This window comes from Gracilinanus agilis, chromosome 4 (assembly GCF_016433145.1).
Source record: "Gracilinanus agilis isolate LMUSP501 chromosome 4, AgileGrace, whole genome shotgun sequence".
NCBI classification, from domain to species: Eukaryota; Metazoa; Chordata; class Mammalia; order Didelphimorphia; family Didelphidae; genus Gracilinanus; species Gracilinanus agilis.
This window is the reverse complement of record NC_058133.1, coordinates 321490258-321506509: the sequence shown is the minus strand read 5'-3', so window position 1 is coordinate 321506509 and position 16252 is coordinate 321490258. Positions and strand designations below refer to the sequence as shown.

The following is a 16252-nucleotide window of genomic DNA, read 5'->3' as shown; positions in this document are numbered from 1 at the left end:
TTTTTATAGTATTTTGTATCGCTTACCCCATTTCTGCTCTTATTAGAGTTTGCCTTGTGAAAAAATATTGATAAGTGGATTTAATTCCCATTTTAGATTTAAACTCCTTGGGGGCAAGGACTGTAAAATTTTTTATTTTATTCCCCCTCACCTTTAGAGCAATATCTTGTACATAACAGGTGCTAAAAAAAGTTTTGAGTTTAGTTGAAAATAAGAGAAAGTCACTATGAGGATGTAATTTGATTTGGTTGGTCCTAGATCATAAATAACTATTGCATAGACATAACGTTTAGGTCACTTGCAGTACCCACCTTCATCATCCAGTAGTCCTAATATAACATGTTTCCAAAAATTAATTATTCACTGGAATTAATGCACTATCTACCTATTTAATTAACAAAGCAAAGGATGGATATTGCATGTCAAATGAATTTAGAAAAACACTCATGTAGTATGAGCATGCCAGATTTACTATGGAAAATTAAGAATTTGTAGGGGAAACATCTTATCTGCGTCATTGTTTTTTTCCAGGATACATGCCATTGGTCTCAAAGTTCCAGAAGCCAACTTCGCCACTGTCTTTCAACTTCATCTGTTTTGTGTTAGTTTTATTTCCTTCCAAGGGTTTGATGAAATTGGGTAGTGATTAAATCCCATTTTATCCAATGAAAATACAAACAGTTTCAGAACTGCAGTATAGGGCTCATATATTCAAACAATATCAAATTAGACAAAAATCCAGGAAAAGCTCTTGGAATTCAAAGTAATAGAATTTGATCTTCACCTCATTACTCACTGCCAACCAACCAATGATATGCGAGTTTCCTGACTAACCTTTTTATTTAGACAAATTCTAGAACAAGCCTCAGTTTTATGGAATAGAAATGAATACTGCATTTTCTTTTCTTTTTTTTTTTTTTTTTATTGTAGTACTGGACTACAAATCGCTGGCCTGGAAGTCAGTTTTAGTCTTCTCCAAGTTCTAAGAAATGTTTCTCATTGAATAAACCACAAAGGGATTTTTTAAATAGTTTTATGTAGATTCAGGTATTTCTATTGGTCTTTCACTTTCATATACATTTCCTGCTAATAGTCCAAACCTATGTCAATTCTTTGGGAGTAGGTCCAATAGCTCTGATGGTACTATAAGTGCTTATGTGAGTATGTGAATATGTGTGTGTATGTATATCAAGGCGTTTTCCAGGGTGCTCTAAGAGGATGCCTCAAGCAAGGAAAATGCCGCAAAATGAAGTCCCAATTTAGTTAACACATACTATAAAAATGCAAGTTGTTTACACAAAGAATACTAAGACGCAGAAAAGCATACCTGCCTAAATGAGATGATCACCAAAAAAAGTTTATAAACAGCTGCTCCAAGTGGGAGTAAAAGGATCTTACATGCCATAAAGCAGTTTTCTTAAAAATGCATAGTCTGCAAACTTATCCTTGAGGTCAGGATTAATAGGAAAAGTTTTTATCTGCATTAAGTTCAAATATTTTCAGCTTAAAATGGGTTAAGACTAAGGTGGAGCCCAAGAGAAGCAAAGTGAGGAAAGGTTACATAAAGAAATATTCGCTTATGTGGAGGTATCAGTATCATTTAATATGACTCATCAATGGGTACACAAAATATATCTAACTGAGAGCTCCCTTTTCAAAAAATATAATCCCTTTACCAGAAACAGTAAGTAGCTATTGGGGAAGGGTACACTAAAAATATATATATGTGTGTGTGTCAATAACACATATGCATGTATGTAAACATATACACACACATATATGCAATACATTTCTAAATCACAAAACCTTCAGGTAAGCCAAACAATTTCCCTATAAACTTCTGATTAGGTTAATGCATGGTCTTCACAATTTAAAACATATCTATCTGTCAAGCATCTTATGACAAAGTGGAAAAGTTCTTTAAAGAGGAGAAAAAAAAAATCTGACACTTTCCAAAATATCAAGTTTTCAACGCTCTAGCAAAATTTCCCTCAATCATTTGTACATTTTACTGTGACAATGAACTTAGAATCATTTTTATAAGTATGAAGAGTTCCTATTACAGTAAGCAGGCTGTAACATCAAAGGTTATATGTATGTGGTATTTACAAATAACAGAAGTATCACCATTCCTAGTTATGAGCCATTTTTCTTCATCACCCTTATACCAAAGCATCATTTTCCTCCCCCGCCTGGCTCAAGAGATACAAATGTTCTAATAAACGAATTTCAAGAACATGATCTGGGCAGCATTAGCTTAAAGGAAAGCAAGTCTGACTAACGTGGGTATCCACTGCAGTAGAGTAGGGATGCTACACTTATCATCTGGTGGCCGCCATCCACTTATCTTTGAAACTATGAAGGAAGACTACCAGTATCCAGGAAATGACTCCCCGAAGACAGTGCGTGAAATGTAGGTAAATCGGAAAATAAGGAACAATCCACTATATGGCCAATTTGATTTATAGGTTTTTGAAATGCCCAGTGGTCCCACATCTTTGGAAAGCATTTCTTCAGTAGCAAGCAAAGTGCTGATGATGCACGCGGCTTTTATCACAGTGATCCATTAGGTACGCGGCTGTTTGCTGAACACCATCCTTGCTCTTCCAAATGTGCTTCTGCCCTCTTTGTTCTCTTCCTCCTCCTAGGGCTCTGCCTACATGAGAAAAGAAAGGAAACACCATAACAGCAGGAATTGTCATATTCTATTGAAAAGCAAAACGATGCTTTCCCATCTCCAGCCCGCCATTTCTTCTCTGTGACATCAGCAGTAACTTTTCATGGCAGATGTTGCCTTAGTGAAAAGATGATAACTCAATCAATAAACACTTATTAAGTATTTACTGTGTACCAGGCAATGTAATTATAGAGACAAAAATGAAACAGTCTCTGACCTAATTCATGAAGTAAAACCTGAGTTTTGTAACCAGAAGGTAAAGAAAAGAAAAACAAATCAGAACCATAATAGCAAATCAATTCAATTAAATAAACTTAATTTATTAAACTCAGTTAGATGCAATTAACCTTTCTCCAAATGGCCCAATCCCAGTTCATGTTTCCTATTAGTAGGTGAACAACCATAGTGCCAAGAGGGCCAGCCTTAGCAGGAATTCTGATATAAACTAGTAGTGTGACCTCGGGCAAGTGTCTTAACCTCTCAGTACCTCAGGCAACAAAGGCTCCAACTTATTGATGAGATGGTGATCTACTTCAATAGAGGAGTTTCTAAACCAGGGAGATTTCCACATGAAAGGAATGAAATCACAGGGCCAGCCCCAAAGTAAAAAAATGTTCTAAGAATTTAGGTGCCAGAAATATAAAGACAAAATCAATTCAATCCATTCTCTCAAAGAGCTTATGTATTCTATTGGGAATAACAGACAAATGTTTGCCCCCATAAAATGTGCCATCCCCCATGTTGCATAATACAATTTCTTTCCAGAGACTTTTTTCTTCATGGATGTTGATGTATCTCTAGAGCCTCAGACAATACAGGACCTCCGATAGTACCTTACTTAATAAACCATCTGTTAATCCATGTATTCTGGTTAATGGTATCCAAAGCTCAAGCAGGATTTTATAATGGGGCAATTTTGGGAGAAGGAAGTGCTTTGCTTTTGGAACTTCTTCCTTACTAAATCTGAATGCCTGGGTCCACTGTTTTTAAATAAATAGTATTTAGGGTTTGGTTGGTTTTTTTTTCTTTTCATTTGTCTTTCATCAGAGGTGTGAAGATTTTTCTATTCTTCTTGGAGACCCAGAAAGCGAAAATTAGGTACCTTTTGTGACTTTAACACCTGCTGACAGGGTTACACAGTCTGCTATGAAGGGAGATACTTTTAGAACCACTTGACAAATATCTTAGCTTAATGGAATAAATACATTTCAGTACTTCTGCAAAATGAATTCCCACTAATTCTCTTTTCCCTTTGGCTTTCATGAAGAATTAAAAGATAATGTTCCACTGAAAAAATTTTGTTACCTGGATATAATAAAAATCTATGGGAATATGCCAACAAACAAGATTTTTGAAAACAAACTAAAGAAAAAAAGTTGTTTTCTATGATGTATCAATAATACTAAAAATATTATCAACTATTCTCACCAAATAGGAAAAACTTCCCAAAGTTTAGCACCAAAAACTGGCAGACTTGATGTATGCCTTAACAAGTGGTGTGACTAATCACTCATTCTTCCTACTATCATCCAACGTGAAATCACTTACTAAGTCTAATTTTATATCCCAGTAAATAGAGGTTTTATTTTTTTGCTTTGTACTTTTCTCATTATTTGAATTTAAAGGTCTCTTATGTTTTGTTACAATTACAGCCACCACACCCCAAGACATTTTCTCTCAATCCAGTGGCCCACTCCATTTTGATTAGTGAGTTTCTTCTGGGACCTCCATTTTGAGAAAGGATTTATATCCACTATTCTTCATCCTCTGTCTCCCCTGGTTAAAAGGTAAGGTCCTTGAAAGTAGGATCTTTTTTTCCTTCATTCCTTCCTTCCTTCCTTCCTTCCTTCCTTTTTTTTTTTCCCTTTTATATTCCAAAGACTTAGCACACGGCCTATAACAGGGCAAGCACTTCATTGATTTGATAATACTCTTGGATTACAGAATCATAGAATCTCAAGGTTGAAGGGACCTTTCTGCAATCATCCTGTCCCACCTTTGTTTGAAGCAAGAATTCTCTCTACAAAATTTCTAATAAATACTTAACCAGTTTATGTCTGAAGAAACCTGGGAAGGGGCACATTTTCCTAGGGGACAGTAGATTGTTAAGAAGATTTTCCTTATGTCAAGTGAAAATCTTTCTTCTACAGCTTTCATTCACTGCTCTTTCTTCTACCTTCTGTAGCCAAGCAGAACAAGTCTTACTTTTTCCTTGATAGCCCTCAAATACTTTAAGATATTTTTAGTATTCTCTCTAATGACTGTTTTCCACATCCTAAGAGAGAGCACAGAAAGCTCAAGTCTAATTTTTGCTTCTGATTGGCGCCTAGGCGCCTGATAGAGGAAACTAATGTCTGATAATGAACTGTATATTCCAATATATTGTGCCCAACCAAAAATCTGCCCCAACTGCATGTTTGGTTTGTTTGATTTATTTGGTGTTACTGGCTGATGGTCTCATTATTCAATTCAGTCAATATTTATCTCAGGCCTAACATGGGCATGGATGGTTTGAGGTTGGAATGTTTTGTGCCTCTCATATATGGCATATGCACGAGCTAAGACAATGCTCCTGGTAAGGTGCCATCATTGTTAGGAATCAGCAGCTGATTAAGTTAATCAAAGAAGGAAAAAAAAAAAGAGTAAAGCTAAACTCTCCAGCTGGCAGTAGCAGCAGGGACAAGAAAGCAGGTGGCATGAGACTCCCAAAGTCAGTTAAGTTTGGGCAGATACTCTTCTGCAAAGTGAATTTTTATCTTATTTTATGAAAGTTTTAAATAAGTGGGTTTCTATTACAGAAAAGATCCCTGTATTTGGAGGTACTGATAACTCTGCCCTAGAGAGAAGTTCTATTGTCAGCCTGCTACTCTAACCACTGGCCATCTCTATTTTGAGATACAAGAATGGTCAAAATGGTTAAAAATGGAACACAGTATGCAAGTTAGAAGGGATATCAGAGGCTGTCTGGTCAATTCCCTCATTTATACTTGACAAAATTGAGACCCAGAGAAATTAAATGACTTTCAATTATCAAGTTAGACCTAGAAGGGATCTGTGGGGTCATCTTCAATTTTACAAATGAGGAAACTAAGGTTTTCAGAGATCAAGTGATTTGCCCAAGGCAATAAACATCAAAATTGGGATTTGAACCTAGGTCCTCTGAATTCTAAGCCAGTGATCTTTCTAGAGCAATGCACCAAATCAGACAGGATTGATCCCAAGTTAGTAGTCATAGCAGCTTCCATTTGTAAAGTGCCTTAAGATTAACAAAGCATTTTCCAAAGAAAATCCTGTTTGATATATAATGTAACTGTTATTTACTCAACTCTACAGATGAGGGAAGGGAAGCTAGGTTGCTCAGTGGATAGAGTGAAGTCAAGAAGACTCATCTCCTTGAGTTCAACTCTGCCTCCAGACACATACTAGATGTCTGACTTTGGGCAAGGCACTTAATTCTGTTTGCTTCAGTTTCCTCATCTGTAAAAAGAGCTGGAAAAGGAAATGGCAAACCACTCCAGGATCTTTGCCAAGAAAGCCCCAAATGGGTTCACAAAGAGTTGGACCTGACTGAAAAATTACTAAACAGCAACACCAAGTGTCAAGCAATGTGCTAAGTTAAGGGAACAAAGTAGGGCAAAAGATAGCGCTTGTCCTCAAGAAGCTTACATTTGAGTGAGAGAAAACTCCAAACAAGCGGTGAGGAATTAGACACAACTGAAATGACTGAATGACAACAACCTACATATGTCAGTGTGCTTGGATGAAACACACACAGATCTATTTGGAATACAGCGGCAAACTGTGCTGATGACTGGCAGAAGCAGCATTCTTTTCTTCACAAGATCAGTTCAATGACCTTCAGTTGCTTCCTACCCCCTTTCAGGACCAAATACCAACCCATCAGCTTAGCATTTCAAACCCTGCCCAATTTGGCCCCATCCTCCTTTTCCACATATTTCCCATCACTCTCCTGCCTTTCAGTCCACGCTTCAGCCACAATAGACTATTTGCTATCTTCAAAAATCAGCATCGCATCTCTCACCTCTGTGACTTTGTTATGGGCCATCCCCCAGGATTGCCTCTACTCTCCCTTTCTGAATCCTGAGTTCTCCTCCTTCAATTAGATGCTGTTTCCTAAGGGTATCCTTTCCTGGTCCCTCTAGGAGCTACTGTTCTTTCTCCTCATCTTACCTTTTTTATTTTCATGTGTATATAACGTAACAGCTAGTATAAAGGTCTCCAAGTTCTTTTGGACCATATACCACAGCAGGAAAAAAAAAACAACTCTTAAGCATGTACCACTAATAGATGTATGTTTACTTAGGAATTATAAGTAAGTGCTATTGTACTAGCATCTATATTATAAAATGTACACCAAAAATAGAGATTTTAAAAGTATGTAATGAAGTTAAAATATATTTTTTCCATTTGGCTAAGAAACTCCTAGATAAGGAAACTTCCTCTAATAATGGAAGTTGGCACCTTCTTTGTAACTTGACTCTCAAATTCTCATGAGGGAATTTGATTTTTGTTTATTTTGTATTTCCAATAGTGGGGTTAAGGGGAAATAAGGTTGAGAGGCAGAGTAAACTGATTTTGTTGTTCACTGAAAATTTTTTAATTAAGAAATATTTAGAGTCTTAGAGAACTACCTAAAGTACTGAGAAGTTAAGGGACTTATCCAGGGTCACAGAACCAGTATACATCAGAGGTGGGATTTGAATCCAGGTTTTCCCTGCTCCAGGGCCAGCTCTTTAACCACTATGGCAGGCTGCTGCTTTGCCTCGAATATAGTAGAGTTAATAAATGCTTACTAAATTGGATTGTTGAATTGCAATTTTGAGGTTCCTTTCTTAATGGTTTGTTACTGAATCCTACAAAAAACTTCATAGCAACCAAAACAGCATCATTCTAAAAATCCATAAATAAATATATTTGAGGGTTTCAGGCAGCTAAATGTCTGTTCATACATAAGAGAAATCAAAGTCACTTCCAATTTTAATATTCTGTTGCTTCATCTTAATTACCTTACAATGAGCTTGATTAATGAGTCATACTAATATTTCCAGAGAAGTCAATTCTGCCAATTTTATTGATTCATACGATCTTTTTGATCCCATCTCCATTCAGTGTATCCAAAAGTTCAATATACTTATTCTAAAATACTATAATAGTGAGTTATCATATTGCCCCTTTTTGTTAAAATTGCCTAAAAACTACAAATATGACATGATTTCCAAAATAGAGACAAAAGGCAAATTTATAATGAAAAGTACTTAACAATATAAAAATGAAAAGTTATAGAGGGAGAAAAAGTGATTTTCCCCTGAAAAAATATATCCTTCATGTAAGAATTAAGTATGCTATAATATTTATTAATCCCCAGGGCCATGAATAATTCACTCAAAAAAATGGTCCATGTCATTATCAGACCAGTTTCATGTACCAGATTACTTAAAAGTATCATAAGATAAGATGGTTAACATCTTATTGGTTCAGTCCAAAAAGTCCAAAAAGTTCTTGATGAGCCAGAACAATGAACCTAATTTTAAGATGAAATTTAATAGGAACAGATGTAAAATTTGAACTCAGGTTCAAAATATCAATTTTGCAAGTCATAAAATTGGGGAGATGTAGCTAGAAAACATTCTATGAAAAAGATCTGGCAGTCAAAGTGGAATGCAAGCTCATTATTGATCAGCAATGTGGCATGGTAGTTAAAAGAAAAAAAATTCTATGGTTTTCCTAGGCAGCATTAAGAAAGCTTTAGTGTCCAGGGCAAGGAAGGTAATAATTCTTCTATATTCTGCCCTGGTCAGGTCAATTACTTGGAACTCTTACATTTTAGGAAAGATATAAACATTCAACATTCAAAAAAGAGTAACCAGTAAAATGAAATGGGTTGGCTTTCATGCCATACAAAGAGATAAGGAACAAGGAGATAAAGGGTTATTCAGTTTGGAAAAACAAACAAACAAACAAAGATTTGGTGGGAGAAAAGTGGGGATGGAATGCGTTAGTTGTCATTAAGTATTAAAAATGTTTAAATATAAAAAAGGATTCAACTTGCTCTGATTGGCTTCCATAATTCATTCTCTCTCTCTTTTTCTTCTTTAACTTTCCCTTATCTACTGGATCCTTTCTTGTAATCTACAAACTTGCCTAGGTCTCCCTCATCATTAAGAAAATAAAAATAAAACTCTCACTTGCCCCTAAGATTACCTCAAGCTACTGTCTTCTATTTCCCTTCCCTTTTGAAGCCAAAGTCCCATAAAAAGTTGTTTTCTCTTGTAACTTCTTCCTCTCCTTTCATCTACTTCTCAGCCTTGACAGTCTGGCTTCTGACCTCATCACTCAACAGAAATGGCCTCTCTGAGACTATCCTTAAATTGCCAAGACAGATGGCATTTACTCAAATTTCATCCCATTTAACCTTTCTTAAGCATTTGATGCTATTAACCACCCTTTTCTGGAAATTCTCCTATCCGGATTTTCCTGGCTGTGTTCTCTCTGCTTTTCTTTCTACACATCAACTTCTCCTCTATATATCTTCTTATGTATTGTGTCTCCAGATGTGGGTTTGCTCCAAGGTCCACTCTCAATTTACTTTCTCTCACTGACCTCTCATCAGTGCCCATGGGCTTAATAATCATCTCAAATGCAAATTAACTCCTGGATATACATGTCTAACCTGGATTTCTCCTGAGCTCCAGATCTGCATCATGAACGGTCTCTAAAGCATTTCAAATTGGATGTCCTGCAAGTTATTTTAAACTCAACATATCCAAAACAGAACTCATTTGCCCCCCTAAACTCACTCTTGTTCTTTTTTTTTTTAAAAAAACCCTTAACTTCTGTGTATTGGCTTATAGGTGGAAGAGTAGTAAGGGTGGGCAATGAGGGTCAAGTGATTTGTCCAGGGTCACATAGCTGGGAAGTGTCTGAGGCTGGCTTTGAACCCAGGACCTCCGGTTTCTAGGCCTGACTCTCAATCCACTGAGCTACCCAGCTGCCCCAACTCACTCTTGTTCTGAACTACCTTGTGTTTCTTCTAAGACACAACCACCTTTCCAGTAACCCAGGTTCATATCCTTGGACTCGTTCTTGACTCTTCACTCTCCTTACATATCCAATCAGTTGCCATATCTTGTTGATTCTTCCTCAGCATTTCTTGTATCCTTCTCTCTACTCAAATCGCCATCACCCTGATTCAAGCCCATATCATCTCTTACCAGAAGTGTATCAAAGGTCTCTTAGTTGCCTTCCCTGACTCAAATCTTTTTCCTTATCCAATCTGTACTACATAGTTACCAAAGTGACTCTCTTTAATGCACAGGTTCGACCATGTCACTCTCCTGTTCAATAAACTTCAATGGCTCCCATGACCTTTGCAATCCAATTTAAACTTTCTTGTTTGGAATTTAAAGCCCCAATTTAATGTCAACCTAACTTTTGAGGGTTTTTAAAAATACATTATTCCCCTTCAAGTACTCTTTGAGAGTACTTGCTATTCTTTATCTGAGGTTTTGAAGAATGGATTAAATGAACACTTATTGGTAAATGTGGTAGAAAAAATATTTTGGTCAAATACAGGGTACATCAGATAACCTCTCATGTTCCTTCCAGCTCTTATGATTCCACAAGACACATTTTTAGTTCTTTGCAGATAAATTTGCATTCTTATGATCCTTTTGTGAGAAATTTTATATAGATATAAGAATTTTATTTTAACAAGTATGCAATTGTTCTATATTAAGAACACTTCCAAGAGCTTTTAAAATGTGCGTGTGTGGGTTTTGTTTTTCCTTAACACATGTGCAGGGAAAACACCCACAACCATCTGGAGGCTCAAATGATGAAAAAACAAAGCACCACTTTACAACAGAAGTATACTGATGGGGCCTATTTATAACTTATGTTCTTTGTTTTTGTTTTTTGAGACCAAGTCTCCCTACCTCATCCAGGCTGGAAGGGCACTAGTCCAGTCCCGCTGCTGACTGGCATAGGAGCTTTAATTTCCTCCATTATTCTCACCTTGGTCAGTTCATTTCTCCTTAGCCAGCCTGGTCACCCTTCACTCTCTAGGAGCTCACCATATTGGGGCTGTTTTAATGCAGACACCTGATTAGCTTTAGTCCTACTACGCTCAACACTTCCAAACTAAAGTCATAGACTCGGCTTCCTCAGCAGCAGTGACTAAAAGCATGGCCACTATGCCCAGCCAACTTAATGTTGATAAAATCTTTCCTTTCTCTCACAAGTATTGAAGAAAAGATTGAAATCCTAGAACTTTTGAAGAACCCATTTCTCCCCAACACAAACTTTCTAAATAGTGTACTTTTATTTCTATCCATTGGATAAAATTAGAAACCTTGAAATCAAGGCTCAAAATGAAAATATATTCAGATTTCTCCAAATCCATCTTCCTCTCCCTCTCGTTATTTTACTTCCTATTATAATATCTGAAACATGAGCAATGAAAATATAAGATGATGTTAAAAATTGCTCAGGTTTGTTACTTTTATTAGTGGATCTAGTCAGTTTTTGGAGAGTGGAAGGTTGATACAACAGATGGGAAGATGCAAAATACAAACTAGGTACTTCTCCCAGTGTTCTTTTGAGAAACACTCAAAAGAGGATAGACTAAAAAAATTGAATGATTTCCCTCATTATCCTACTCTCCTGCTACAATAACAAGACTACTGTTACCTAAACATTAGAAAAAAGAAAGATAATGTAAAGTCTGCTGATTACTCTCTTTTAAGGATAGACAAAACCAACGTAAGAACATTCCTTAAGCCAGAAACAGTTTCTTCTCCAGGTATTTGCCGCTTGACTGTAATGTAACCAGAATCCACTAACACTAAACCAAGGGATCTTAGGATTTGGAGATAGAAAAGGCATTAAAGGTCATCTAGCCCAAACACTTCATTTTATAAATAAGGAAATTAAGGTCTACAGAGATTTAAAAATTTATCCAGAGTCATGTAAGTAATGATGATGATGACCAACATTTGATATAGCAACTTTAAGTTGGTAAAGTACTATATTACACTAACTTTATCTCATTTGAACTCCACTACAATTCTCTAAGGAAGGTAGTATAAGTGTTGCTATCCCTGTTTTACAGATGAGAAAATTTAGAATCATAGAAATCAAGTGATTTGTTCATGGTACTAAAATAAACATCAGTTCCAGTTCAAATTTGAACCCAGGTTTTCTTGACTCTGCTCCCAATAGTCTATCCATCAAACCATTCTGACTCTCTTACAAGCAGTAAATAATAGAAACAGGACTCAAGCCCATGTGCTTTTGGCTCTGGACCCAGTGCTCTCAAACAAACACTAGAATATAAATGTCTTTTAGTTCTGGAATCAATGAAATCAGACTTTCCAATTTGGGACTCATGCCTGCCAAATTCCAAATATTAAAAAGTTTAATTTGTAAGTGGTCCCAAGTGTATGGGCAGACTGCCACAATGCCAATCATTTGTGAATCTAGGAAAACAAAAAGGAGAACCAGGACTAGAGCTTTCATATTCTGCACAAAAACTTCTAAAGGAGACAATACTAACATCAAGTGACTACCATCACCCTGAATAAATTAAGACTGACAACATCATGTCAATGCTGATCATACCCAATCACAAGTCATTTCCTTCTTCTGTAGTCGGACACTGTTCAGATATTAGAAGGCATTAAAAAAAAATCAAATCACTCAATTTCCAACTTAAGAAACACTTAGGTGCCAGGCACTAGAGATATAAGGGGAAATAAGACTCAGTCCTTTCCTTCAAAAAGCTTATAGGCTGATATAGGTTTCTACTTCCTGAACCTGAAAAATGAACAGGAACTCAGATTATAAAAGTTAAGGAGAGTTTTTGGTTGAATGGTAGAGGATATGGTTTGTTGTTATTTTTGTTAAGACCAGATTTCCCCATCTTTCTGAGCTAGAAGAGCAGCAGCCTCATGCTAAGCAGACCAAAAGCATTTACCTACTTTGTTTCTGATCAGGATAAGTGCTTCCCTCCCTTCACTCCTAGAGTTCATCATATTGGATAGCTAATCAATTTTAGCCCTAGAGAAGTGCAGGATGTCTGAGCTCAAGTGATCCATAATCCTCATCCTCTCTAGTAGAAAGGATTACAGGTGTGTGCTCCCATGACCATCAAAGGTATAACATTAATGAATAAGTATTTGAAGGCAGAACAAGAATGAGTCATGTTCTACTTTGTCCTGGAGGGGAGAATAAAATAACACTGGCTAGAAGTTATAGGGAGGCAGATTTAGGTTCAATAGGAGGGGGGAAAACACAATTTTCTAACAGAACTAATCAAAAATGGAATAGGCAGCTCTCTAGAGAGAAGGCTTTTTTTTTTTTCCTTTTACCAAAGGTCTTCCATCAAGATGACCAACATCAGATATAATGTTGACAGGAATGTCTCACAAGATTCTTCCTTAGTGCTTATCCATGTCTGCAATTCCACAATCTTTTCTAAGTATATATTTTATCAGCTAATTAAGAGAGAAAAGGGAAAATGAAATATAGTATAGGATCAATGCGTTTTTGCCCCCTTAGCTTTGACTTTAGGAATAAATTCTAAAAAGAGATTAGGAAGATATTTATTTACCTTTGATGGCAATCTTGCTTTGAGGCCTAAGAATGAAAAGACTGTGTTGCTTTCCTTTGATTCAAAAAAGCTGTCATAATCCTAAAAAAAATAAGATAAGGAAAGAAGAAAAGAAACAAAATCAAACAGTTATCTTTGATGCTTTAATAGACACATGATCCTTTAAGGTCAATACAAATAAAAACAAAATATAATATATCTATATCCAGTTCTAAGGAAAGCCACAAATATTTGATGCTTTTATTCTACCTGAACCTAAACTTTTCTCTTCCTATAAAGATACTTGGAACCATCTAGGATCCATTGGAAAAGTTGCTTTTCAATCTTCTCCTCTCTTCTCATGGCAAATAAAAATCTATATTCACTCAAATTAGAGAATGGCCACAATAATTCACCCATTTTCCCCTACCTACCAATCTAAGATTTAATTGTATCAAAATTTTTTAACTATAAATACTGAAGAATACAATCTAATCTATAAATGCATAAAATAATAAAATGACAAGAGAAATCAATTACATTTAAATATAATTATTAATTAAAGAAAAAAAACAAGTTCATAGGCAAGTTCATAGTTAAGAACTACCCCTTGTCCTCTTCTCAGTGCTAAAGCTCTGCAGATTTCCCTGGGGTGGTTTATGTACTTTCTTCTGACATTCTACTCCAGATGCAACAGGGCAAACATCACCTTTCAGTCAGCAGGGCCTCAGACTGTGCCCTGAGTGACTTAATCCATTCAAGCTTTTGGAACATTGGCCCTGAGGCTCATGCTGTCATGATTGGTGAGTGTATGAGTGCAAATGCCTATGGTTTATTAGATATAGAATGCCCCAGTTCTGTTTCACATTCCACCTTGCACATTTTCTTGACATATTACCCTGAAGCCTACTTTCCAACTCTTTCTCCGAGAACTACAATTAAATCAACATTGCCATCTATACTAGAAAGGATAAGTTGACCAGTTCCTCTATAGCTCATTTACAATTCTTGTGGTTTCCCAAATCAAAACACTCTTCCTTGGGAACCACTCTCCTGTATGTGCTATTTACTGCTTCTTGAGGAATTGAAGGGATTACAATTGTGCAGGGACTGTCTTAGCTTTAATATTGATACTTCTAGTGGTTGGCACACTAAATTATTTTTCATTCATTTAATTTCACTCACTTTCTACTCTTTCTGAGAATCAGTCTAAAAAGGATTTGGATTCTAACAGTCTGAGACTTCATTTCCTTCTTTGGTAAAGCAGTAATCATATATGTCCATATATTACCTACCTCATAGGATTGTTAATGAGGAAAACATTTTGTACTAATTAAAATGCTATAAAAATGTGAGCTGTTTGCTAACCAGGAAAATCAAAGTTATATTCTTCAAAAGGTCATCATTTTTTAAAGAACCATTTCTTTTGCTGGATTCAGAGGACCACAAAACTTAAATCTAATGCTAAAAGGTCACTCAGAAATCATCCAGTACAATTTTTTCATTTTACAAATTAAGAAAACTGAGGCTTGGATAGAAATGATCTGCACAAAGTCACAAAGTTAGTAAGTATCAGAGTCTGGTTTCTGGAGGCTGATTTCATTTAGATCCTACCTACCCTGCTAAGTCTAGGACTCTTAAGTATACCCCACTACCTCTAATTTACAGGAAGAACCACCAATGAACTTGGGATAAATGAATCAACACACACACACAAAAATTCTGTGAACATTAAAGCAATATCAATATTTACTCCCTTGCCCTCTAAGATTATCTTTCCATCTACTCTGTATGAATCTTGTTTGTACCTTTTTACAAACATTATCTCTTCCATTATAAAGTAAATTTCTTGAAGGTAGAGGCTACTTTAGTTTTGTCTCAACATTCCCAGCACCTAGCATAGTGCATGACACATAGTAGGAGATTAAGAAATAATTACTGATTGCTTGGTTTATTGTTATTATTATCATCATCTTCATCATCACTTAATGCATTCATTAAATTTTTTTAAAATTTCTAGCCTGGGTTTAAACTACTCAACTTTAATCTTTTCAGTTTGTGTGTTAATACAAAGTAGCTTTTCCCCACCTTAAAAAGACCTAGGGGGCTTCTAGAATTTATGGTGGTTTTTCTGTGAACAAATCACAGGAGAATTTATACAGGATGAGAAGGCATGATGGAGCAGTGATCTGTAACAGTGATAAACAAAGCTTCAAAATGAAATGTCCTATAGAATCAGGAAAGGCATCTTCAAGGATTATTGCCACTTTGGCTCACAAAACAACATAAAATATTACCATTTCTTTAGGAATTGCCCAAGTTCTAACAGAGATCTTAAAAGTTCTATTTATTGTCATATCATACAGATTGGTGATTGAGAAGACTATGTTGTCAATGCAAGTATTAAAGAGGAAAAATATTTAAAAGAGGGATCACACATTCAAAATTATAAGTTTTGAAATGCCTAATATAGCATTTTATGTTATTGCTTCACTGGGTTTCTTTGATGCCTCATTCATTTAGAATATCAGGGAAGTTCTCCTTGAAAATTTCTTGACATATGATATCGAGGCTCTTTTTTAAATCATGGTTTCCAGATAGTCCAATAATTCTTAAGTAATCTTTCCTCCATCTATTTTCCAGGTTAGTTGTTTTTCTGCTGAGATATTTCACATTTTCTTCTATTTTTTCATTCTTTTGATTTTGTTTTATCAATTCTTGATGTCTCATGGAGTCATTAGCTTCCACTATCTCATATGCATAAAGTATATCTGTATTTCCATACTTCAGGGCCCATGATTGTATCAGCCAAAGCATTTCCTCCACTGGTACAACTCATAGTCCCTCTCAGCCTTTGAAGAAATTCCTTGTAGATTACTGTGATTGAAGAATTCATCATTCCTTGGCCACCCTGGGATGAGCCTCTTCAAACTTAGCTAGGCTAGTTCCTGGATAAAAAAAGGACA

General features: G+C 35.9%; 1 protein-coding gene across 1 annotated transcript in view; it reads right to left on the bottom strand.

Moving 5' to 3' along the window:
• Window positions 1-1582: 1582 nt before the first annotated feature.
• The window catches only part of SH3BGRL2 (SH3 domain binding glutamate rich protein like 2), a 90691-nt gene continuing 76021 nt past the window's right edge, over window positions 1583-16252 (bottom strand). The window contains exons 3-4 of the mRNA XM_044676225.1: window positions 13308-13388; window positions 1583-2656 (exon numbers count right to left, since the gene is read on the bottom strand). Coding sequence (XP_044532160.1) covers window positions 2645-2656; window positions 13308-13388 — 93 coding nt within the window. The 3' untranslated portion in view covers window positions 1583-2644. The remainder of the gene's footprint in view (window positions 2657-13307; window positions 13389-16252) is intronic.